The sequence below is a fragment of the Cinclus cinclus genome, chromosome 2 (assembly GCF_963662255.1).
Source record: "Cinclus cinclus chromosome 2, bCinCin1.1, whole genome shotgun sequence".
NCBI classification, from domain to species: domain Eukaryota; kingdom Metazoa; phylum Chordata; class Aves; order Passeriformes; family Cinclidae; genus Cinclus; species Cinclus cinclus.
Window position 1 is genome coordinate 32007149 of NC_085047.1, and position 22958 is coordinate 32030106.

At 48.2% G+C, this 22958-nt stretch overlaps 1 protein-coding gene across 1 annotated transcript; it reads left to right on the top strand.

Moving 5' to 3' along the window:
- Positions 1 to 88: 88 nt before the first annotated feature.
- On the top strand, positions 89 to 21446 carry LOC134041140 (alpha-2-macroglobulin-like protein 1). The gene is made up of 34 exons (XM_062487438.1): positions 89 to 147; positions 669 to 852; positions 1578 to 1740; positions 2255 to 2307; positions 4273 to 4293; positions 4778 to 4949; positions 5347 to 5431; positions 6719 to 6830; positions 7121 to 7235; positions 7628 to 7737; positions 8233 to 8400; positions 9512 to 9582; positions 9920 to 10094; positions 10375 to 10524; positions 10757 to 10909; positions 11509 to 11593; positions 12411 to 12525; positions 13032 to 13257; positions 13387 to 13513; positions 14065 to 14186; positions 14651 to 14705; positions 15335 to 15418; positions 16379 to 16555; positions 16695 to 16776; positions 17552 to 17708; positions 17921 to 17995; positions 18377 to 18539; positions 18919 to 19133; positions 19266 to 19481; positions 19573 to 19697; positions 20003 to 20093; positions 20798 to 20866; positions 21177 to 21279; positions 21406 to 21446. Exons 1-34 carry the CDS (start codon positions 89 to 91, stop codon positions 21444 to 21446), a joined length of 4119 nt encoding a protein of 1372 aa, XP_062343422.1.
- The last annotated feature ends 1512 nt before the right edge of the window (positions 21447 to 22958 follow it).

Here is a 22958-nt window from a genome sequence, read left to right on the forward strand (position 1 = left end):
CCTGGAGACTTTGGAAGAAGAGGAGCAACACTTTCTCTCCTGACCAGCCCTCCAGAGGAATCCACACCTTTGGGGCTCTCTCATGAAAATGTGGACTCCCTTCCTCCTGAGCTGCCTGCTCTACACCCTGGGGATAGTGGCACAGCCGTAAGTGCCATTTAAAAATCTAGTGATTGATAGTTGTGAATGTAGAGGAGGGGCCAAGATAGCAGGGAGAGAAGGTGGGAAACTCTCTTATGGATATTGCTGCAGTACAAGAAGTAGATGAGCACTGGTGCTGGGAACAAGAGTGAGGTACTGCAGTATGAGGTGGGATGAAGGGAAAAGTGTAGGATAAAGTGAAGGGCAAATGAAAAGGGCTGCAAGGCAGGGGATGGATAAGCAGGAACCAATCTGCTGTCAGGGTAGTTGAGGAGCCATGTGAAAGCAAGAAGGGAAAATTCTGTTCTGTCACCTGAAAGTATTCATCTTGTACTTATCTGAAATGAACTCTATACCCTCCATCCCCCGCTCTGCAAGGTTCTCACTCAGGCAATCTGCCCTAGTCTCTCCAGCAGAGTGGCACTCCTGGTCTCAGAGAGATGGCAAACTCTCCTGCCAGCCTTTTAGTGCCAAGAGTGGGCAAGAGGGCTCCTGGGATGTGATGATGTCTTGTTTCCCCACTGCAGGAGGTACCTGATCATCATTCCAGCTGCCCTGCCCTACCCCTCATCCCAGAGAGCATGCTTGGACCTTCGTGGGGTTGAAAAGCCTATTCGTGTGGCCTTAACTCTTGTGCACCCATCTGGCAACCTCAGCCTGTACCGCAAGGTCGTCCGGAACGACTGGATCTTCGAGTGCACCAGATTTCAGGTCAGAGTCATTCTTGGCAGGGACCCCTAGCTGGCAGCTCCCAGCCTGCTCATTTGCCTCTCACCAAAGAAAGTGAGAATAGCTTAGAAGTGCCCAAATGGCAGTTGTGCATCTCGTTCTCTCCTGTGAGGAGGATGCACTGTCACAGCAAGTTGTTTGTGAATCTGTGATGCAGAAAGAGTCAGACCTCTCATCTCAGACAGTTCCCCTCATGTCTGCTTCCTTCCATGCTTTTCCTTCTGGGCTTGAATGTGTCCTGGAGGACTAGGAAAGACATGGCAAGGTGTACACACAAGCTCAGCACAAACCTTTCTTATTTGCCAAACTTATGATCCTTATTTTCTTAGTTTGCACTGATAATAAGAGGGGGATTTCAATCTCTGTGACCCTCACACTCTAGGAAATAGAATTCTCATCGCCATTGACCTTTTCTTCCCTTGAGTTAAGTCTTCTCCATTTTGCTCCATACAGATTCTAACAGTGGTCCCACGAAGGAGTAAACAAAATTTCTGTGTCAGAACAGACTCCTTTTTCTCCTGTCCAGCATCTATCTCAGCTGCTAGAGCACTGTTCCCTGTGCTTCCACAGACATGGCCTTCAGCCACTGAGGGGACACCCTATGCTGAGTAAGATGGCCAAGAGCCTGGCCTTGCAGGGCAGCTGAAGCAGGAAGGGCACTGCTCTGATGCCTGCTAACCTAGTGGCTCTCCTGTTTTCTGTCCCAGGTGCCCCGACCTGCAGGCAGCCAGGAGGTTGTCACTGTTCACCTGCACATCTCCAATGGCCACTACTTCAGTGCAAGTGAAGAGAAAAAAGTCCTGATCCGCAGGGCTGGAACAGGCACCTTCATTCAGACGGATAAGCCCATCTACAGTCCAGGACAGACAGGTGAGCAATGCATGGAGCACCCTGAAAGTGGCCCTGCCTTGACCCTCCCAGGCTTTGCTCCCAATTTCCTGTGAGTGGAGCACTGAGCCATTGGCATGGGGACAGAGGGGGGTCGCTGCCTTCTGCAGTGAGGTATCCCATGTTTTAGCAGCAGGAGGGGGCTGGAAGGGGCATGGGAGCTCCTCACATGCTCTAGGAGCAGAGCTGGCTTGGAAAAGAGGGCAGACCTGGACATTGGCCAGGGCTAGGTAGGACAGGTCTGCCTACACTGCAGACAAGGAAAGGTGAGGGTAACCCTGGGTGTAGCCCATGGGAAAACCCCTAAATTATTAAGCATCTGTGGTGCTGCCACGTGTTTGGGGCTAAGCAAAAGGTGAGAGGGGCTGCAGGGCAGGCATGGGGCTGCCACTAGGGCTGGGTGTGGAGCTAGGATTCTGGGGTGAGACAGAATGGGCAGGTCTGTTCTCGCGTGCACTCTGTGTGTAATGTGCTTTACTCCACTTTTTCCCTCCAGTGAAATTCAGGATTGTGACACTAACCGAAGACTTTGTTCCCATTAACAGCAAGGTAAAGCCTGTCTAAGTGGAGGCAAGGAAGTTTCCAGGGTTCAGATGGCTCTGCTTCCTCTACCAGCCCCATGCCAGGCAGGCTGGGACAGTCCCAGCACCCAGGGTGGTCAATACCAGCCTTGAGTAAACCAAATTTGAACAACAATACCCGTTGGCTGGTGTTGCTCCTATAGGATGGCTGCTGGTTGATGGGAGGGTTGGATGGTATTTGAGGAGTGTGCCAGCATTGCCAGCTAGCTGAGTTAGCTGAGGTGCACCTGCCTTTGCCAAAAAAGCAGGCAGGGCTTCTGGGGACCAGTCTGTGGGTTGCTGGCCGTGGGCATAATTATCAGACAATATTGTGTACAGACATCGCCAGTCTCTAAGATCCCCTCCCACAGTTCTGGAAAGCTCAGTTATTTGTGCATTGTGCGGCACCTGAGGGTGGCAGGAGAGCCTGAAGCAAGCTGCAATATTTTAAGAAAAAATAATTAATATGGGGAAGGATACACAGGAAGTGATCATAAAATAAAAAAAAAGAGAGAGAGAGAAAACAGTACAACCAAATTATATTGAATTGCTGCTGGCAGCAGCTCATTGTCCCCATGTCAAGGGAGTGAGAAGTTGCCAGAGACTTACATATGTGGTGGCCAGGAAGCTGTAAGACTAGTGCCATTCTTCAGTAAGCAATTATATCTGTAGCCAACAGCTACAGCTATTTCATTCCTCAGTCCCCAAGCAATTTAGGGCGAGCCAACAGGAATTCATGCCACAACAATTAAACACTGAAGGGCGCGCATTAGGGGAGCTGGACCAAATCCCTCCAGACTAAAATAAAGGGAGAGATCCTTCCAGCTTTTTATTGCTGACTTAATTTCTTCTTTCCCAGGCTATTGGTGAGGTCCTAGGATCAAACACCCCTTTCTTCTCTCCAAAGCAAAGCCATATATCTTATATTAATAAGATAATGAAGTATAAACAGTACATTTGCTTCCATGCCCACAATTGGTTCATGTATGTATTTGACCGTAAATGCTTGAAGTCTATGTGTGAGTATACACAAATTAACATTGTAACTGTTAGTTATGCTGTGATGAAAATTCACAGAGATTGTGTTTAGCCAAAGCTATTATAAGGCTTTAGTATAATCTAGCATTAAAGCTTTAGTATACCTAGTTTGTAAATTAGATGAATTGAGGTTAATACTGATGCTGTCCACCAGCAAGTTAACCTGCACTCTTTTTTAAATTTTTATTTCAATGAAAATAGAGTTTCCCCTGATAACTTTTATGAAAGCTCTGAATGATTAATAATGTGAAATACATGTCAGTTGCATGTTTACAGTCTGGTTACTCTCCCAAGCCCTGCTCCTGTCTCTTTATGTGTTGTGCTCCTGGATTAGAGGTTCTTCAGCAATACTGCCTCCTGGATGACAGATGCAATGATATAAGAACAAACAGAGAATTAATGGGCCTAGAAGGGCTGAAGTGTGTCCTCCCTTGTCCCTCCCTCTCACTGTCAGCTGCAGTCAGCATTAATTCATAACTCCCAGCCTTACCTACTATGCCAGGGATTTTAAAGAAAAATGTGTGGATTAGTCTTCCTATAGGTTGCAGTTTTGCTAGTTATTGGGATATATATGTTACAAAACTGAGGCCATTTAATATTTGTGAACTTGGGATGATGGCATCTGAGAGTCTTCCTACTTTTCCCCATTTTATTAGAGCAAATTCTAGCTTTCATTTCTGTTGAATACCTATCAAAATGCATCTTAAATATTTAGGGACCAAAAAGCAAATCTGAAGAATAACATTGATTTTTACTATTCCTTACTATTTCAAAGCAGTTGTCCTGCTTTCAGTAGGATCAAGCTTCTTGTATCATAATGTTTGTCACAGAACAGGGGCTGGGAGTGTAAGAGAAATGTATATGCTGATTGCTGTGTCATGCCAGTTTTTGACAGTGCTGTCTGTTTGCTTTGCAGTACTCCATGGTGGAAATTCAGGTGGGTGTTCCAGACTCCTCAGATGTTATGAGGAAAGGTATTTCAGTATGGATACTACCTAGAATGCTGTCTTACTAATTCAAGTTACTTTTCTTAGGCTCCATGCATGCACATTCTCTTCTTCCAAATGCTTCTTGTTAACAAGACTTGATGATACAAATGGTTTGCCTTCATCCATTTCTACATTCAGGAATGCCAGCCAGGCTTAAGCTATTTTTTATAGTTCATCTGTACTGGAGACTGGAGAGTCTACATGTCAGAACTTTCCATACCTTCTTTTTCCATGGCTGTACAGAGCAGAGTAAACCTGGGTGGGTTCGGTTCACCTCTGTTGGTGCTCCAGCATCACCATCTGGGCTAAAACCAGCAGGAACCTGCAAAAGCCTCTGAAATCTCTGAAATGCCTTTGAATCCAGTGGGCTCTGGGTAGAGAATGGAAAGCATTGGTAATAACTGCCTTTTCTCTCCTTCTCTTGCACTGCAGGACCCGAACCAAAACCGCATTGGCCAGTGGCTGGACGTGAGACCAAAACAGGGCATTGCAGATCTCTCTTTCCAGTTAGCTGATGAACTTTCCTTGGGAACTTACACCATCAGTGCCCAGTCCTTTAAGTCCAGCTCAGTCCAGTCCAGTACCTTTAAAGTGCAGGAACGTGGTAAGGAGAATGAAGAAAAGGATGTAAGAAGGTGCTTGTTTGTTGCTTGCCTGTCTGTATAACAATGTAAAGCCAAATATTGTAAAATAGGATTTACTGCCTGAGAGCTATGACTGAACTCAAATCTATGGGCAATATCAGAAATAAATGCAAGAGAGATTGTGCTGGAGATTAATGGAGAAGGTATCTTCTGGCAAATTGAGAATACAGTAAAGACCTCTGCAAGACTGTGGGGGGGAAAAAAGGGGATTCTTTCTTTGGTTTCCCTGCATTTAATTAATGCTTGCTTTTACCTCATTAACGCATTCCTTCATGGGAATGTACTCTTCCCTTTTGTGATCATGTGCCCAGGTAGTCTTTTGCTTTTGATGGAGTAACTCTGAGGATTTTGTTCCAGTATTGCAGAAGTTTGATGTTTTCTTCATGGGACCAACTCAGATTTATGCTTCAGATAAAACCTTCCCACTGCAAGTGTGTGGCAGGTAAGGTGAATGTGCAGGGGAAAGGAAAGATTCCATCAAAACTGTTTCTCTCCTTCCATATGTCTCCTGTCTTTTCAATCCATCAAAGATACGTGGCTCAAGAAGGGTCAAACAGGGCCATTCCTTTAGAAGAATCCCAAGTAGTTCAAGAGTCAAGCTAATAGGCTCTTCCTTGGGGAAGAGGTACCTGAGCCTCACATGAAATTGAACATCCAGCTATAGTGAGACTTGCCCTTGGCAGCAGATACCTTTCTCTGGAAGATGTGTCTGTCCAGCCCTGAAAGACCTTATGTGGGAAAAACACCAGATATGGGACAGACATGATGAGGTAAAGGAGTAGGAGCTGGCATTTCTTTAGGAGTTTATGCTTTTCCTTTTCACTTACATGCTACTGAATTTATTACCTTCTTAGGACCAGTAGATAAATTTCTCTAGTTATGTGGTTATCAGCAAAAAATGAGCAGATGAGGGTGGGAAGGAGGACAGGACCTCTGACAGTATAAACACAAAGAAGGGAGGACAATGAGCTCAAAAGCACTCGAAATCTGGTGAACTCATTTGTATTCGGGGCTGCATTATCTGGAGACTTTTGGTATCTCTTCTGCCACTGATTGGTCTGACATATTTTTGCATTAATTGGGACAGTTACAACCAGGTCATATGAGGCTGTAGTAGTAAATAGTACACACCACTCTGCATCACCAGGATGGGTCACAGATACCATCTTTTTACTGATACCATCAGGAGCTTTGCTCCAAAGGGCAAGTCAGAGAGGAATCAAAGCAAAGAAAAGCAGCAGTAGCAGTCAGAGGAAATACCTAAACATCTAAATCAGCAGAGCAAGTCTGATGATGGAAACAAGAGCCCTGATCATGCAATAAGCCCTTAGTGAGGCAAGTCTGAGGTCACTCTGTGACTCTGTTACTGCAATTTGCTGTTGCTGTCTGCAGGGACACCTTTTTCTGCTGCTTTTGCCCCCAAACTAATATCTTCACTGAGTGGATAAATCAGGTCCACCCTCTGTGTTTGCCTGCAATTCCAGGGCAGCAAGTGCCCAGAAGTGGGAGAACTTCAGAGGGTGTGGATCTGTTCATTTGTTTCTGCATCTGTTGGATGCCAGACCATGCTATTGCACCGAAGTACACAAATTTCTATATTTTAATTTGTGCCTGCCTGCTTGCCAGCTGCAGTAAGTCCTTTGTCACAAAAGGCACTTGTGTGCAGCAATGTGCTGGACAGAGCACTCAGAGCCACTGCCCAGAAGCTCCTCTGGTGATCTCCCTGCAGGTACAGTTATGGGAAAGCAGTGCGAGGGACCATGCACGTGACTCTGTGCCAGAAAGCAAGGAGGTGGCCCCAGGATGCCAGCAAGGACATCTGTAGGGAATACAATGGTCCCGTGAGTAAAGTCCTGGATGGTATATGGGCAGTAAAGAAGCACCGCACAGAACAAAGTGTCTAAGGCTGAGTGAACAGAATGAACTGCTCAGAGCCCTGTCCAGAATGACCTTGAATGTTTCTGGGAATGAAGTGTCCACCACCTCTCTGGGGAATACGTTTCAGTGTTTCATGAGTTCTCCGTTGTTATTTGTTGTAGTCCATAGTTAGGACGGAATGACTAATCCCTTGTACTTCTGACCCCTTCCCTTCTCCCCAGACCTAAATAATACCTATCACTCCCTACCGCAGACGGTGAGCAATGGGTGTTTCACCCCTTCTGTCAGCACATCAATCTTCAATCTGGATCCCAGTGAGGAAGACAACAAAATTTATGCAGAAGCCTCTCTCCTGGAGATGGGCACAGGTACCCAGGGGCTCAGCAGGGAAGGTACAGGGGCAAGAGGAACCATTCTGGGGGTTTGAGGTTTAGAGAGGGCATACATCCCACTCTCATCCTCCCTGTTGCTGGGATCATCACAGAACATGGAGAGCTACTCTGCCAGCAGCAGGAGGATGAGGAGTGGCTGGGAAATGGAGGAGTGGTGTGGGTCTATGAGGCTACAAAGAGGCTTGCAGACAGCTTAACAAAAGATGGAGCTGCCACGGGAGCAGCCTCCAAACCTTGAGGAATGCTGGCGCTGGGAAGGAAGTTTCAGACACTCTGCTAAGAGGGGTTGGGAATAACAAAGTGAGATTAAACCACAGTGGTTACCTCTGGTACTGATCCTGCTTCCCTTGCACTCTGCATTCCAACAGGGGTGCAAATCAACACCTCCAGCGAAATCCTCATCTCCAGGACAGCTGCAAGGGCAGTATTTGAGACACCCAATGAATATTACATCCCTGGAGTACCGTACAGGGGGAAGGTGATTTTCTTCCCTTGCTTTTTTGCTCCCTGTCATTTGCCAAGGAATATAGTGTCTGGTAAAGCTAGCTGACCCAAAGCATTTCCTGCTCCTCAGACAGAGTACTTTACCTTGCACTGTGTCAAATTGCTTGACAGTGTGGCTACAGTTGCTGCGTTTCAGGTTCTCTGTTGTGTTTACACCTCCAGCATCTGCTGAGAGCAATGAGCAGAGTCTCAGCAGGAATGCTGGGATGCAAGGATGTCTCAGCTGTTGGCTAGGAGAGAAACTCATTATGTTCTGGCCAAACACACCTTTTGGAGCAGACGGATTTTAACCATGCTTACCTTCACATTAGAGATTAGGGCATTATACAATTCTCCTGTCTTCTTGAGGCCAGACTGAAGTCTGTAGGAGACCTGCACAGGAAGGTCTATGTTTGTCAGAGAGAGGAAGGTTTTGGGTGTGACACTGGAAGAAATATCTGACTTTGGTTTCCTGCCTTGTTGTCACCAGATTAAGGTTCAGGATCACTATGGAACTGGTATGAAAAACAGGAAAGTTTATCTTGTGATAAGGTTCATGAGGCGTCGGTTTATCAAAACATACATCACAGATGACAGTGGAATAGCATCGTTCAACCTCGACACAACTGCCTGGAACAGCTCATCAGTCTCTTTGGAGGTAAACACCAACTCTGCATGTGGGAGAGTCCTTGAGCTTTACTTGTGCTTCCCCCTCCTCCCTGCAGCTCCCCTGCCAGCTCAGGCCTGGGCTCACCACACAGCTCTGCCCAGCTGGAAGGCACCAAGCCACCAGCCTTTTCCAAACCAAGCTGATGACAGGCTAACAAAGCACTGACGCATGAAACTCTTCATTTCTGTGTCTCTGGTGCCCTTTCAGGGGAGGTTCACACTGGAGGAGTTCATGCGCACTCCTCGAAGGACTGACTTCAGTTACACGAACGCTTACCATCACCTGCAACCCTTCCATGTCACAACCAAGAGCTTCTTGGACGTACACCCACCCATGGAAACGCTGCCTTGTGGGCTGAAGCAGAATGTCCAGGTGACCTTCACACTCAGCAGGGATGACCTGGGAGAAGACACCAGCCGTATAAGTTTTGCATATTATGTGAGTAAGGGGAGTAGATAACCTAGGGGGAAAGGCTGCACTGACAGGACCAGACCCCAAGGAAAAGTTGAGGATGTAATTTAGATAATCTCTGGAGGGCTGACAGGCTAAGCCTTGTTCTCAGGGGAGTGGGTGAATGCTACACCTGGTAGGGATCAGCCTGGCCACACTGTGATCCTTGTGCTGGGGCTTCAGTCACCATCATGGATGGGAGAGGGTTTCTGTGTTTGTAGCCCATCACCCCCCCTTACCCTCTGCCAAGGCTGCAGCTGGAAGTGTCTTCTCCCTTTAAAACTGGATGGTGAAGGGTATCTATTTTCACAGTGGTTATCAAACAGCTGCTCAGTGAAAATAAATTTTGGCCTGCTCTGGAGGCCAGCCTACTAGAGGAGAAACACTTCAGTTATTCCTCATCAATCTGCAGTGAACCCTCTATCCATCCTTTGTCCTCGCTGAACAGACTAGACCAGAGACTCCTGTGTCAAAGCTTCACTTCCCAACTGTGATGTCTGCAAATCTCCTCAAGTCTGGGGTTGGATTGAGCCCACAGTTAATTTTGGAGACTTTATTTTGCTTTTGAGAGCAAGATGCACATAGATACATGTGGATGCACTCTGGCGGCAAACAGCAGTCTGCTCATCACATGTCCCTCCTCCTGCAGGTCACTGGCAAGTCTGGAATTGTTGTCAGGGGCCAAAGGAATATCCAGATTGGGAAACTGAACAGTAAGTCATGGCAGAGAAGGGGAAACAGTTGCACCCAGTTGGTTTCTAGGTTGGACATGAGGGTTGCCAGAGTTTCTCCCAAATTCCCTCAATCTGTACATCTGGAGCAGTCAGCAAACAGGACAGAGGGAGCCTGAGAAAGCAATTGTGTCAGCTGGAAGAGGGCAAAAAGACAGAATGAAACAATGATGGGAAGAAAGAGTGGGAGGACGTAGGGGAAGATGGAGTACATAGGGTTAGAGAATGGAGGGAGAGGACAGACAATGCAGCAGCAGGGATTGGTTTGACATTTTGGGATTATATAGTATAAAAAGAAGGGCAGAAGGAGGTCTCAGTGGGCCTACAATGAAAACATTTGCCTTTCCTTCCTCAGTGTTGAAGGGCTCGTTCTCCATCCCTTTGACCTTCACTGCCGACTTGTCCCCATCACCTTCTTTAGTGGTGTACACCATCTTCCCCAATGGAGGGGTCACAGCTGACAGCATCCGTTTGGATGTTGCCTTGTGCTTCCATAACCAGGTGAGACTCACCTCTGTGGCTGGGTGGGAGCTGATGAGCAGGAATCAGGAGGCCTGAGGGAAAGAGACCCTCAGATCCTTCCCAGAAAGAGCTGGGCAGAAGAGATGGAAGGGGTATCTGCAGCAGAGAGCCCAGGGAGCAGGAAAGCTTCAGCAGTGACTTTTGATAGAAGTGGCTGTGCAGGGGAGATTCCAGCTAGTCTTCCTCTTTCTGTCTGTGCCATCTGTCTGTCATCCTCCTCACGCCTCTTTCTTATTCCTTTCCTGGTGTGTTGCTCCAGATCAAGGTAGAAATCCAGGATAAAGAAGCCCATGCAGGGTCAGCAGTGCAGCTCCAGCTGCAGGCAGCACCTGGCTCCCTGTGTGCAGTCCAGGCAGTGGATGAAAACATGTTCTTCACCAGACCAGACCATGAGCTGACCAGCCAGATGGTGAGTGTCTGTGCAGCCAGGCAAAACCTCGGGAGTGATGGATGAGCTGGGTGAGGCAGGGGCTGTGGCAAGGGGAGCTGGAAGCCAGTGAATGAGGAGGTCTGTGTGTGAAGGAGAAAGCAGGGCCTGCCTAGGAAGAAGGACAGGAACTGATGTGCATGATAGGATGGAGTGAAGCATCTGGAGGTATCTGCTCCTTGCCCAATCCTTCCCTGCCTGTGAGTTTCCCTAGGTCTATGGTTTGTTTCCTGCTGCCTACCAACGTGGATACCCTGCCCAAGTAGAAGAGCATTCAGATCGCTGTGTGCAGCCCCAGTCCTCATCATCTCTGCTACGAGGAAGGCCACAGAATTCCTTTCAGCCTGACATCTTCAACCTCTTCCGGGTAATCACCTCACCATGTTTCCCAGAGCTGTTGCAGTTATGAGCATCTGAGTTGTTTTTTTCCCCAAGCATTCTGAGAAGGCATTTCCTCCTCCAGCTAGACCCTGCTGTCTACCCCAAATGAACTGTGCTGTCTCAAAAGATGTACAACCCCACTGAATAGGAATACCTGTATTTCCCTCCACACTTGCACAAAGCAAGGTGATGAAATCCTGGATGATGAAATACATCAAACTCCATTTTTTTGGACTTGAATGGGAATGAAGTCCTGGGCTGTGTATTGTTTATCTACAGTACTAAAGAAAAGAGAGACAGGGAGTGATCCCAAGCATTAGACCACGGATTGTTGACATGGCTTAGTTGTTAGCCCGCTCTTTGCCACTGTTTTGGGCAGCTCCCAGACAGACCTCTTGGTGTTTTTAGGGCAGGTCTCTTCCATGCCTCCCTCAGCACTGTCTGCTTGGGCCAGCTGCTCTGAGCTGCCTGGCCACTGAGTTGTCCTGGCCCCCAATTTCCAGAGTAATTTTGAAGAGCAGCAGTCAATCTTCCCCACTCACAGATGTTTTTCTGCCTCCCCTGTCCTCCTTCTTTTCCTAATAGAATATGGGACTGAAAGTCTTCTCAAACCTTGTAATCAAGAAGCCCTCTCAATGCTCTCGTCGGGCGGATAGGAAGCCAGTCATAGGTGAGCTGCACTTTGAGCCCACCTGGGATGTGAGATCACATCAGGTGGCAGAGCCCTCTGATCTATGGGGTTTGCTGGTGGTGCATATTGTCTCTCTTTAGGAGTATTGGGTGCTGCTGCCACAGTCTAGCTGCCCAATCCACCAGACTCAGTAGAAGTGACCCAGTCCCTATAAAATGGGCTCTTGAAGAATGTTGAACCTGGATGTTCCCTGACACTAAAGGATGGCACTCCCTTTCCTCACAGATTAACCCAAGTGGGGTCCAGGATCTGTTTCCTGGTGTCTATTCCCATACCCGAGTCTGTACTGAGACCCAGCTTCTATCCCCACTTGTGGCCACAGAGACAGTCCTGCTTTTCCTCTGTGTCTCAGTTTGCACTTGGTGACTGTACTTGGTGGCTTGCATGCCTGCCTGTATTTAAACCATTGCTTGCTGTGGAATGTGAGTTTTGTGCAGCATGCAAACACTACACTCACAGAATTATAGATGCGTTGGTTGAAATGGCTCTCTGGAGATTCTTAGTCTCTTAAGTAACAACTCTGGGTTGGATCAGGTCAGGAAAGGGCTTTGTCTGACCAAGTCTTGGAAACCTTGCAATCAGCTCACTGCAAGCTGCTTCTCCTGCTATCACTCTCTTTTCCTTTCATTTCTAATCTCCCCCATTAAATCAGTCCAGTCCCTGGTGCTTTCCTCTGCCAGACTCTCCTCTTGTCTCTCTTACTGCTTGCTGTGCCTCCAGCCCCACTGCTAGGCTGTCTGTGGTTGGCAAGGTTCACCTCTCCCACTCTGGTGGGACTCCTTACTCTTTCTTTCAGGGTTGCCTTCTACAGAAGAACAAAGAACCACTGTGGAACAACCCAAATTTACAACTCACAGAAGATTTCACCACTATTTCCCTGAGTCTTGGATCTGGAATGTATACTCCATTGGGTAAGTGATTCCTGACTTTACAAATGGACAGAAGGATGACCCTTTGATATGGAGACTTGGCTGACTTGAATTTGTGCAAAAGGGGTGTAAAGAGATCTCTGCATGCAAATTATGTGTCTCTTCCCTGCATTTTAATGTGTCAAACTACTAGACTTAGACATGCAGAACTGAAGTGTACACAGATTTAAGGAACAGGAGTATGGCTCCAGACCAAACTACCATGAGTGTACAGAGCTGGAATGCTTGGGCAGGGTCTTGTCAGGAGAAGGAGATAAAGCCATTACTGATGGCGTTTAAAGAGGGTTTATGGCTCTAGGGAAAAAATTGCTGAGAAATGCCTTGCTGTGAGCCACTGGAGCAAAAGTCATTGGCAATACAGCAGAGGTTAATCCAAGCATGAAGACCTGTGTCACCTCCCTAAGCAGGACCATGAGCACTCCTCATTGCATCTCCTTCCTCTCTGCTAGCAGATGAATCTCTTTATGCAAGTTCTTTCTTCCTCTCAGCTCCAATGGCAGCAGGAATGTCTCAGTCACAGCACCTGCTGCTGCTGCAGAGTGGAAAGTCAAGATGTTCTGCCTGGCTGGGAGGGGGTTTGGCCTTGCCCCCTCCACGAGCCTCAGGACAGTTCAGCCCTTCTTTGTGGACGTGATGCTGCCATATTCTGTCATCCGTGGAGAGACCTTCCTGGTGAAAGCCACTGTCTTCAGCTACCTGCAGCAGTGCATACAGGTGTGTGCCTGTGCCACAGGTAACACTGTGTGGGACAGACCTACTCTACCCTCCAGATTTAAAGCTCATTGTGCCAAGCCATCTCACCTGAGTTGCCCAGTCACCCACCTGCATCTGTCATTCCCTCAGATCCAGGTGGCCCTGGCTAAATCCTCAGACTTCCATGTGGAGCCATGTCACACTTGCAGGGACAAGGAGTGTCTCTGCGCAGAGGAGTCCAAGACCTTCATGTGGAATGTGACAGCAGTCCAACTGGGTAAAAAGGGACAGGTGATGGGGAGCCCTAAAAATGAAGTGAAAGAGTGTGGGAGGTCCAGAGAAGTTGGCAGAGCCACGTCTCCTCTAAATCCTGAAGCTTGTCCTTAACAGTGCAAACATGCAATCCATTATGTTTGCCTTCTTTCTCTCTTAGACTCACCAGAGAGGGCAGGAACTCCTGAAGAGAGGGCTGTGGGACCAGCTGGGGAGGAAGAGGCTGCCTGGATGTGGGTGGGGGGAATTTTGTATTGCTGGTCCTGTGCTTCATATCCAATGGGAAGGGCATGCTGGGCTCCAAGGGCTGCTGGACCCTCTGTTGTTCAAGTCCTATTGCAGTAGAGTGAAGTCACTGCTGGTGAGATGTTATGGAGTTCCCTCATGTCAGGGTGTCTGAACAAGCTGTCAGCACTGGCTGGCTCACCTTTACTGGCCAAACCACTGAGGCCATGAAGACCAACAACCCAAAGCATCTCAGCCACTGTTGGTTAAAGAGTTTACTCTGCTTGGCCACAGGTATAAGAAAAGGACTCTGTTGACTTTATTTGCTAGGGACTCTGAATATCTCAGTGAGGACAGAAGCACTGGACACCACGTCACGGTGTGGGGGCAGGAAGCCCTTGCCAGCTGCCATCAGGGGGAGGCACACGCTGACCAAACACTTGCTGGTCCAGGTCAGTATGAGAACAGTCTCACTTCTGTCTATGATACCCCTGCCCAAGGGGGAAGGCAGACTGGGGTTGGATAAACAGTTTTATCACCTCAAATTTTGGCCAGCAATAGTATACCAAAGCTGTGGCTTAGTTCACCTTATTTCTCCCAGGACCTAGCCAGGCCTATTCTCTCATTAGTCTTTCTTGAGCTGCACTCCCATGTCTGTGTTTCTCCCTATACCTTTCCCTGCTTTTCATGCTTTACCTGAGCTTTTTTATGTGCTCACTGACCAGAGAGCCCTGTCCTTCAGGCTTACTCATGATCCTTTGAGCAGGGAAGCTGGCAGACCTGCCAAAAATGAGGAGGGTGGAGTACCTGACCTCTGAATTCAGACTTGAACTTGCTCTGAAATGTTGCTGTCGTTTGCGAATTTTATGTGTATTTTTGTTTCTCCTGTCCCATGTGCATGTTTCTGCCCTGGCAGCCAGAGGGTGTGTTAGTGGAGAAGTCCTACAGCTCCCTTCTGTGCCCAAGAGGAGGTATGTGCCTGAGACGAGGTATGTGCACAGCCTGAATGGGTTCTGCAGCCTGGAATAACTACACCTGAGAGTAGAACTAAACTGTGGGAGGTCTCATGAAAGAATGTTTTGAAATTATTTTTCACATAGGAACTTTCAGTTCCTATCAGACATGAATGAATAAGAACCATTACTCCCACATGAGCTGTCCTACTGAATTTGCTGCTGAGTGTAAGTGGCAAAATCCTGCTCTGTAGTTTCCTTCCCAAAGTGAAACCCTTGAATATTCCTGGGGCTTGATAGTCACCAGTGAGAGATGCTCCAGCCCTCCCACCCCATCCCTGCAGCACTGCAAGTCTCGCCAGGATGTCCTCCAGTTGAGCGATGTCCAGCTGTGATTCTTGTGAGCCTTCTGAAGTGTAGTGACTTGAGCTGAAGTGAAGCTTGGTGGGCTCTCGGCCTCACCAGCAGCTCTCATGTGTGGCCTAATCTGAAAAGTTTCCAGGCAATGCACCTTGCTGCAATGACCAGGACAGTCGGTGTGAGCGGGATGTCATCAGTGTCCCACTTACCTGGACCAGTCTTGTCTCTCCAGTCAGAGGCATTCAGCTTGGTTTTTCATGCTACACCTTTCATCCTACTGTTAACAGGAAACATGGCTGAAGAACCCGTGTCCCTTCGCCTCCCTGACAATGTAGTAAAGGGATCTACCAGGGCTTCCATTTCTATCACAGGTAAGTGATGTCTACTGTGGGCTCACAGACTGCTGGTGCCAAAGAGCAAGGCTTAGCTTGGTGTCAGAGGCTCCTCTTGACAGGAAACTGCCCAAAAGAGAGGATGCTGTATTTCTATTACCTGCAAACACCAGGCTTTCAGATTTTTGTCTTTTATGGGAAGGGTAATCTGTACAGGAGAATAATCCTTCTTTTTCTAGCTAGGACCTTGGAGCAGAGACTCTAGGACCTCGGCTATTTCTGTGTAGATACAAACAGTAAAGCTCAAAACCATGCTGTAGCAGAAGCTCCCAGAGAGAAGAAATCTTTCTCAGCATTATAAAGTTGCAAAATAACACTTTGGAGAGAGTACTGGGACTGGCCATACCTACCAATAAATACATCTGTTGGTATTGCAGGCCAGAACTGGTATGAAGCCAGGCCTGGCATAAGTAGCCATGAATATTGTGCAACAGAGCCTCAGCAGAGGAAACAACACAAGGCTTTTCTGACTGGCTGGAGGATATAATCTTCACACCATCTGACTATCATCCCTGCTGCTTCCTCACATTTTGATGCTTGACATATGGCCAGGTGGAAGAGGCCTGGCTAAAGACCAGAAGCGTTTCACTCACTTTCCCTGAGTGCTATTATATTTGCTTGTCTGTATGACACAGACTGAGCAGGTGCAGCTCTATTCATAGCCTTTTACAAACAGCATTTGTTATAGCTGGAGCGCTTCAGAATGCAAAAGCTGATAAGGGGAAGTTCTCCAGGGAGTCCACAGAATAGTCATGATGCCAAACTGGAAAGAGGCTAAACAGTAACCACTCTCCTTCTTGCACTCAGTTGTTTACTCCTCTTTCCTCTTTTCTCCATTGCTTCCCCTCTGCTGAGATAAAGCACTGTTATCCCCTGCCTGGCTGAAAATGCACCTCAAGTCACACTTACACTTTCTTTATTTCTTACACCCTTGCACAGGTGACCTCATGGGGATGGCACTGCAGAACCTGGACCACCTGGTGCAGCTGCCCCACGGCTGTGGGGAGCAGAACATGGTGCTGTTTGCCCCCATTGTCTATGTGCTGCAGTACCTGGAGAAGACGAGGCAGTTGAGCCCTGAGATCAGGGACAGGGCAACAGGATTCCTGCGCAATGGTGAGTACAACAGACCCACCCTGCCCCTCTGCTTTCCCCCTGTGTCTGACATACCAGTGACTCTTGCCCTTGCACCCACTCTGCCAGCACTGTCCCCTCTGTTACTGTGCCGTACTAATAACTGTTCCCATCTCCCCAGGGTATCAGGCACAACTTCTTTACAGGCACAGAGATGGTTCCTATAGTTTCTTTGGGCAGAAGGATGGAGAAGGAAACACTTGGTAAGCACTGCAAACATCCTGCATTTCTGATTTTTCCTGTCTGGGACAGAGCACCTAATATATCTGACAAAGCTGACAAGGTATTCCTTCTTTGGCATGGAGACAGAAGGAACTCTGACAGGGAGAGTCTGAGGCACCTGAGCCACTTGAAAAAGCAGTCAGGCAGGGCAGCAGAGTTTCTGGGAAAGTGGAACAGCAAAGATGTGGTCCCAGGAAATGAAAGGTCTTTTCTTGGTTGCTGTGACCCTGCTGCTGACCCACAGACAACTGTCATGCTACTGGTGACCTGGCAGCCCACAGGGGTACACATGATTCAAGAAAAAAATCAGGTGAGAGCAATAAGAAATCCTCTCCTCAGTGAGGGAAGAGGAGTTGCCTTTGCACAGCCTTACACCTATGGTGTTTGGCTGGGACAAATGGAGAAAGGAAGGAAGGAAGAAAGTGGGGAATTCCAGATTGTCTAGTAATTTGGAGGAGATTAAGTGGAACAGGTAAAAGTAGAAGGAGTAGGAAGGTGTTCAACTGTGAAATGACTGGATAAAGCACTAAGTAGTACATAAGTAGTATATCTGTGGAGACAGAGGCAGGGAGAGGAGCCACTGGGGTGGGTCTTGTGGACCATTTCTACTTTTAGATTGACTTCATGAAAATTACTCTTTTTTGCACCCTCACTATCTCACTTCTTCAGGGACAAACACCAGGACACCTCTAACTTTCTCTTTGCCTTTTTAAAATTTATTTTGCTTCTTTTTCTTACAACTCATCCTCTTCCTAGGTTAACAGCTTTTGTACTCAAGAATTTTGGCCAAGCCAGAAAGTACATCTATGTAGATGGCAAGAACATCCAGGATGCCCTACGCTGGCTGGAGCAAAACCAGCTCCCCAGTGGCTGCTTTGTTGCCAAAGGGAACTTGTTTCACTCCTTCCTAAAGGTAATGGTGGACCAGGGCAGGTAGCACTGCTGAGGAATGAATGGACAGATTTGTGACAACAGAAGATGGTGGGATCCCAAAGGATCCTAGAAAGTCATCCTACAAATTGTGCAAGACCTAAAGGGAGGAAAAACATGAGAGCAGTGCTTTTCCTTCTGAGGAGCAGGCACTCCTAACACCCTGTAAGGGTGAAAGATGTGTTCCTTTCACAGGGCAGCATGGATGATGGAATCTCTCTGGGGGCCTATGTTGCTGCAGCACTGCTGGAGATGGGTCTGCCACTGCAGGTGAGCATGCTCAGCTCCCTCCTGCTCCCTCCTGCTCTCCTGGGCACCACCACACTAGGGATACACCAAGCATGGGATTCTGGTGTTCTCCAGGCTGTAACTGGGAGGGAACTTCTGGGAATGAGTCAAAGTTTGGTCAAATGATGAAGTCATTCCTCAAAAGAGCCAGTGTTGTGAAACTGGCCTGATGCAGTGGTGCTTGGTGGCAATGGCTCCCTGTGCACACCAGGGCTGCACTGCCTGTTTTCTGAAGACAGTCTGTAATTTAAAGGGCTCCTCTGGTGCTACATTGGGAAGTCCAAGTGTGGCTCCGTGGAATGAGTTCCCCAGCCCCTTGTTTCACCCCTGTCAGAGTTTGGCACATGTCTCCTCCCAACACAGGGCAAGCTGATGCAGACTACTCTCCGCTGCCTGCAGAAGGTGGTTCACAACATCACTGACACCTACACAGAAGCCTTGCTGGCCTATGCCTTTGCCCTGGCTGGGGACTATGAGACAACTCAGGAGCTGCTGTACAAACTAGAGGAACAGGCCATCAAATCAGGTGCTGCCTGCTGGGATTCTGGACTAATGCATGCCCAGCTACAGCAGTCAAAAATTATATATGTATTTATACATATTCCTTGTATTTGTGCAGTAACTGCATTGTGTTACTGAAAATACAATAAGGTATTTCACAAGCTGTGAGGGTGACTAAGAAATAGTTTCCTCAGACTGGAGTATTTCAAGATCCCTTTGAGGGAAGAGGTAGGTATGTAAGCTAAAACAAGGTGAAGCCTTGGAGAATAAATTCAAGAAAGCAATCCTGGCCTGAGTACAGGGAATGTACTGAAGGAGCCCTGAAAGCACTGTGGGGTTTGTTTCCTCTGAAACCTAAATTATGTCCTCCCTGAACAGCCTTCATAATCCTTTTGCTTCTGCAGGAGGACAAATCCACTGGAGCCCCAAGCCAAGCTCTCCAGCTTCCACAGACTCGTGGCCTGGTGCCCAGTCAGGGGACATAGAGCTGACAGCCTACGTGCTCCTGGCGTACCTCTCCAAGCCACGGGTGCACGCAGGTGACATGACAACTGCAGCTGGCATTGCGGCATGGCTGACACGGCAGCAAAATGCCTACGGGGGTTTTGCTTCCACCCAGGTAAGCAGCAGCTCCCCGTGGATCCTTCTGTACCCTAGGCTGGCAGCACAAGTCCTCCTGAGGTATTCCTGCTCCAAGCCAGTCTCATTATGGCTGATGCTTTCAGAGGAGTGATGGTCTCTCCCTCTCTAGGACACAGTGGTTGCCTTGCAAGCCTTGGCGAAATACGCAGCCAGGACGTTCAGCACGTCGGGCCAGGCAGTGGTGAGGGTGAGGTCCCAGAGGGCCTTTGGGAAGGCGTTCCAGGTCAGCCGCCAGAAGCGGCTGCTGGTGCAGCGGGCAGCGCTGGCAGAGATCCCGGGGCAGTTCCTGGTGCAGGCCCACGGCAGCAGCTGTGTCCTCGCTCAGGTGAGGAGGAGGGATGAGCATGGAGGGAGGAGGACTCTGCCTCTTTTCTCCTGCACAAGATCGTGCCTGGCCTGTCTTTTCTGCACCGCAGACAGTGCTGAGGTACCACGAGCCTTCCCCACGGATTCCTGTGATCTTCACGCTGCGTGTCAGCACAGAGCTGGCCAACTGCAGCCAGGCAAATCCGCGTGTCCTCACCGCCCGCATCCTCACCAGGTGACCCCACGGGCTGCTTCCTCCTCCAGCAAGATGGAGTCAGCCTGGGGACAGCAGCCAGGAATGTCTCAGACACTCTCGGGAGAGACCCGGCCCTTGGGGTGAACAGGACAGAGGGTGAATTGGACAGGCAGAAGGCTTGGAGGGGGAGGGTGCTGGCTAACTCGTGTGACAGGGAGCAGTGGCTGCCATGCCCATGTCCCCGATGGGATACCTGGCTCAGGGCGTGGTGGTGGAGGGAAGAGGGGCTGGGAGGGCACTATCCTCAGAGAGTCAGTCCCTGTGTCTGTTTTTTTCTTCTCCAGCTACATTGGGAGCAGAGTCACATCCAACATGGTGATCATAGAGGTCTCCCTGCTATCTGGATTCATCATGACTTCCAGATCCATAATGTTGGTAAGAACTTAGGAATAAGAAAACCCAGCTATGGTAAATGGATCCTGCTTGCTTACTCCTGTTGAAAATTGCTCATTTCAGGTCAGGCTGCAGCTAAATTTGTAGGGGACCTTTGCTGTTGCAATTGCACCAAAACTTTTTGTTTTCCTGCAGCCCCCACAAGGGAGATCAGAGGTGGTTCAGCTTCTCCTCCTGACAGTATTTGGACTTGGGCCAGGAACAAAGTGTACTGCTGGGTGTGCTGACACCAGGATTTGTTTGTAATAAATTCTAAGACAGGGCTTCTCAGAGATACTGTAGTTCTAGCTAAAAATATTATTTTGTTTTCCAATTAAATAATAACTTAAATCACTGCCCCCATGCAGGTCTGTAAAAGCAGTTGAGCACTCAGTGAGATGAAACAAGAATCTCTACTGGTGCCTGCACCCATTTGCTGCCCAACATATCAGTCATATGTACTACCCAGACAGCCTTTGGTCCCAGAGGTGGAGATTCCTCTGCCCTGGGCAGGGTCAGTGTGGTTCATACGTGAGATGCTCACAAGGGACATCCAAGAGGGACCACTAAAGCCCTTAGAGAAAGGCACAGTTCTACACAGAGACCAGCTCTCTACCTTCCCTTCGCTAAAACACTGGGTCCCTCAGGTCAGGAATCCCTACAGAAAATGCTCACAAATTTCCTTCAATTATTGTTTCCTATCCTAGCTGGAGAATAGAACCATTGTTAAGAAAATAGAAGTGAAAGCTAATGTGGTCTACATTTACCTGGAGAAGGTAAGTAAGAACAAAAGCATTTGGTTTGGCACATTGAGAGCAAAAGGTCAGAGGACGAGGAGCTGTGTTAAAAACCTGAGGCTGATCTAGGTAACAAAAGGGCACAAGTAGAACGGGGGGCAGAGGAAGCCTGCCCAATTTCATTGTCATTGGATTAGAATAGTGCTATTCCTCACACACTACTCAATTGTAGAGTCCAGAATCTGTAATGGATTAGAGAAATGTAGTGCAGGAAAACATTCAGATGAAGGAAGATGATGCTCTGACTTCTTTCTCCCCTTCCTTGCTAATTTCCTTCCATCTCCACTAGCTCAATGATGAATCTCAGACTTTCATTCTGCAACTGGAACAAGTAATTCAGGTGAAAAACCTGAAACCAGCCAGCATCAAAATCTATGATTACTACCAGCCAGGTGGGTTGCAGATTTCCTACTGCTCAGGGGTGGGGAGCTGGGTTCTTGATTCTCTGGCTGGGAAAAGGTATGCAGTCTTCTCTGTGTGCATCCATGTGTAGTCACCTTCCTCATTTCCTTTTGCAGAAGAACGAGCCTTGGCTGAGTACCGTGCTGTCTGCAGTTGAGGTAGGCAGCAAGTTCCTGTGTGACACCAACAGTGGCATCAGGAAATGGTGGGTCTTGGGCGGGAAACACGGACTACAACAAAGACAGGAAGGGGAATGGTAAGCAGTGGGGAACATGTACACAGCTAGAAACAGGAAGTATCTGTTTCTAGGTCTATGGATCAGGTTTTTTTAACGTGCTCTATCTCCTCCTGTGCACGTCTGCAGCTGGAGGAGCAGAGTTTTGTATGTGAGCAGATGCAGAAAACTTATTTTTCCCAGCTGCTCTTAAATGCAGTTTTCCTGGTTTGGGAGAAAAACAGTAAACTTGAATAATTATTCAGACAGTTCTAGTCTTCTACTTTTAATAAGACGCCATACAGAGTCTGAGCCTTCTAGAAACTAACAGCTCAGCAGGAAATTCCAAGCATTTTCTCTTTTCTTCATATCTCCATGTGGTGACAGTTGGCAGGGGTGAGTGACAAAGGACTGATGGACAGAGACTGCAGAGGATGGATCTATCCCTGTTCCTGTAAAGACAATAAAGGAGGGGGGGGGGAGGGGGGGAAGCTCCTGAAGTATTAAAACTAACCACTGGGTACTTAGGGGCATTTTTGCACCTTGTGACCACATGGTATTGTCAGGCCAAGAAGGACAGAGCTCTTATCCCTCAGAAGGTGGTTGGGCACTGGAACAGGTTTCCCTGGGAAGCTGTCACAGCAGCAAAACTGGTGGAGTTCAAGCATTTGGACAATGCTGTCAGGCTTATAGTGTGACTCTTTGGGTGTCCTGTGCAGGGCCAGGAGCTGACTCCATGACCCTTGTGTGTCCCTTCCAATCAGAATATTTTATGACCTAAGATCCTCTCTCACTTTATCTATACCATGCCTATGTCAGAATCTCCAGTAAGGCTGTGGAGCTTGTGGCAGACATCCCAGGACAGGGCCATGTTCCTCCCTACAGGTGATTCATGGAGCAGGTGGTTTTCCTGGTCTCATGGGCTGTGGGTAGGAAAGTACGCAGGTGCAAGGATAGTTTAGAGCAGGGGCAGGCATTTGTCAAGCTTCAGCTTTGTTTTTGCTCAGTCTGGAAGGAGGACAGGCAGGTGTCCATTCCCTAGTGTGCATCAGAAGCCAGGCTGAGGTGGAGAAAGGCTTGGCACTGAAATGGAGCCAGGCCCTGCAGTAAAGGCGAGCACAGCACATTGCGAGCATAGGGCTGGAGGGATGCAAAACTACAGGGAATGTGCCAGGAAAGGGAACTGTGGTGACTTGAATAAAGTGTATTTAGTGCAAAGGGCCAGGACTGGTGATAGTACTTGATACATGCAGTCCTTGTTTTCTGGAACATATCTCCAACTTTGTCATGATCTTGTCACATCAAATCTTCTACTGTAGTTCTCTTCCCCTCAGTTTAACCACTGGGATACAGGAACTCACCCTTACTTGGCATTGCAAATTGCTTTCTACCCTGGACCTGCAGTCTGGCAAGTTTCTTGACCAAGGGCCTTTGCCTGCATCCCCCTTCCCTTTC

Excerpts from the sequence above, each read along its gene's own strand:
- LOC134041140 (XM_062487438.1), top strand. The coding sequence starts at position 89 with ATGTGGACTCCCTTCCTCCTGAGCTGCCTGCTCTACACCCTGGGGATA. Across the intron at positions 148-668 it reads CTGGGGATAGTGGCACAGCC|GAGGTACCTGATCATCATTC; the intron begins GTAAGTGCCATT and ends TCCCCACTGCAG. Across the intron at positions 19,482-19,572 it reads GCAGCTGTGTCCTCGCTCAG|ACAGTGCTGAGGTACCACGA; the intron begins GTGAGGAGGAGG and ends TCTGCACCGCAG.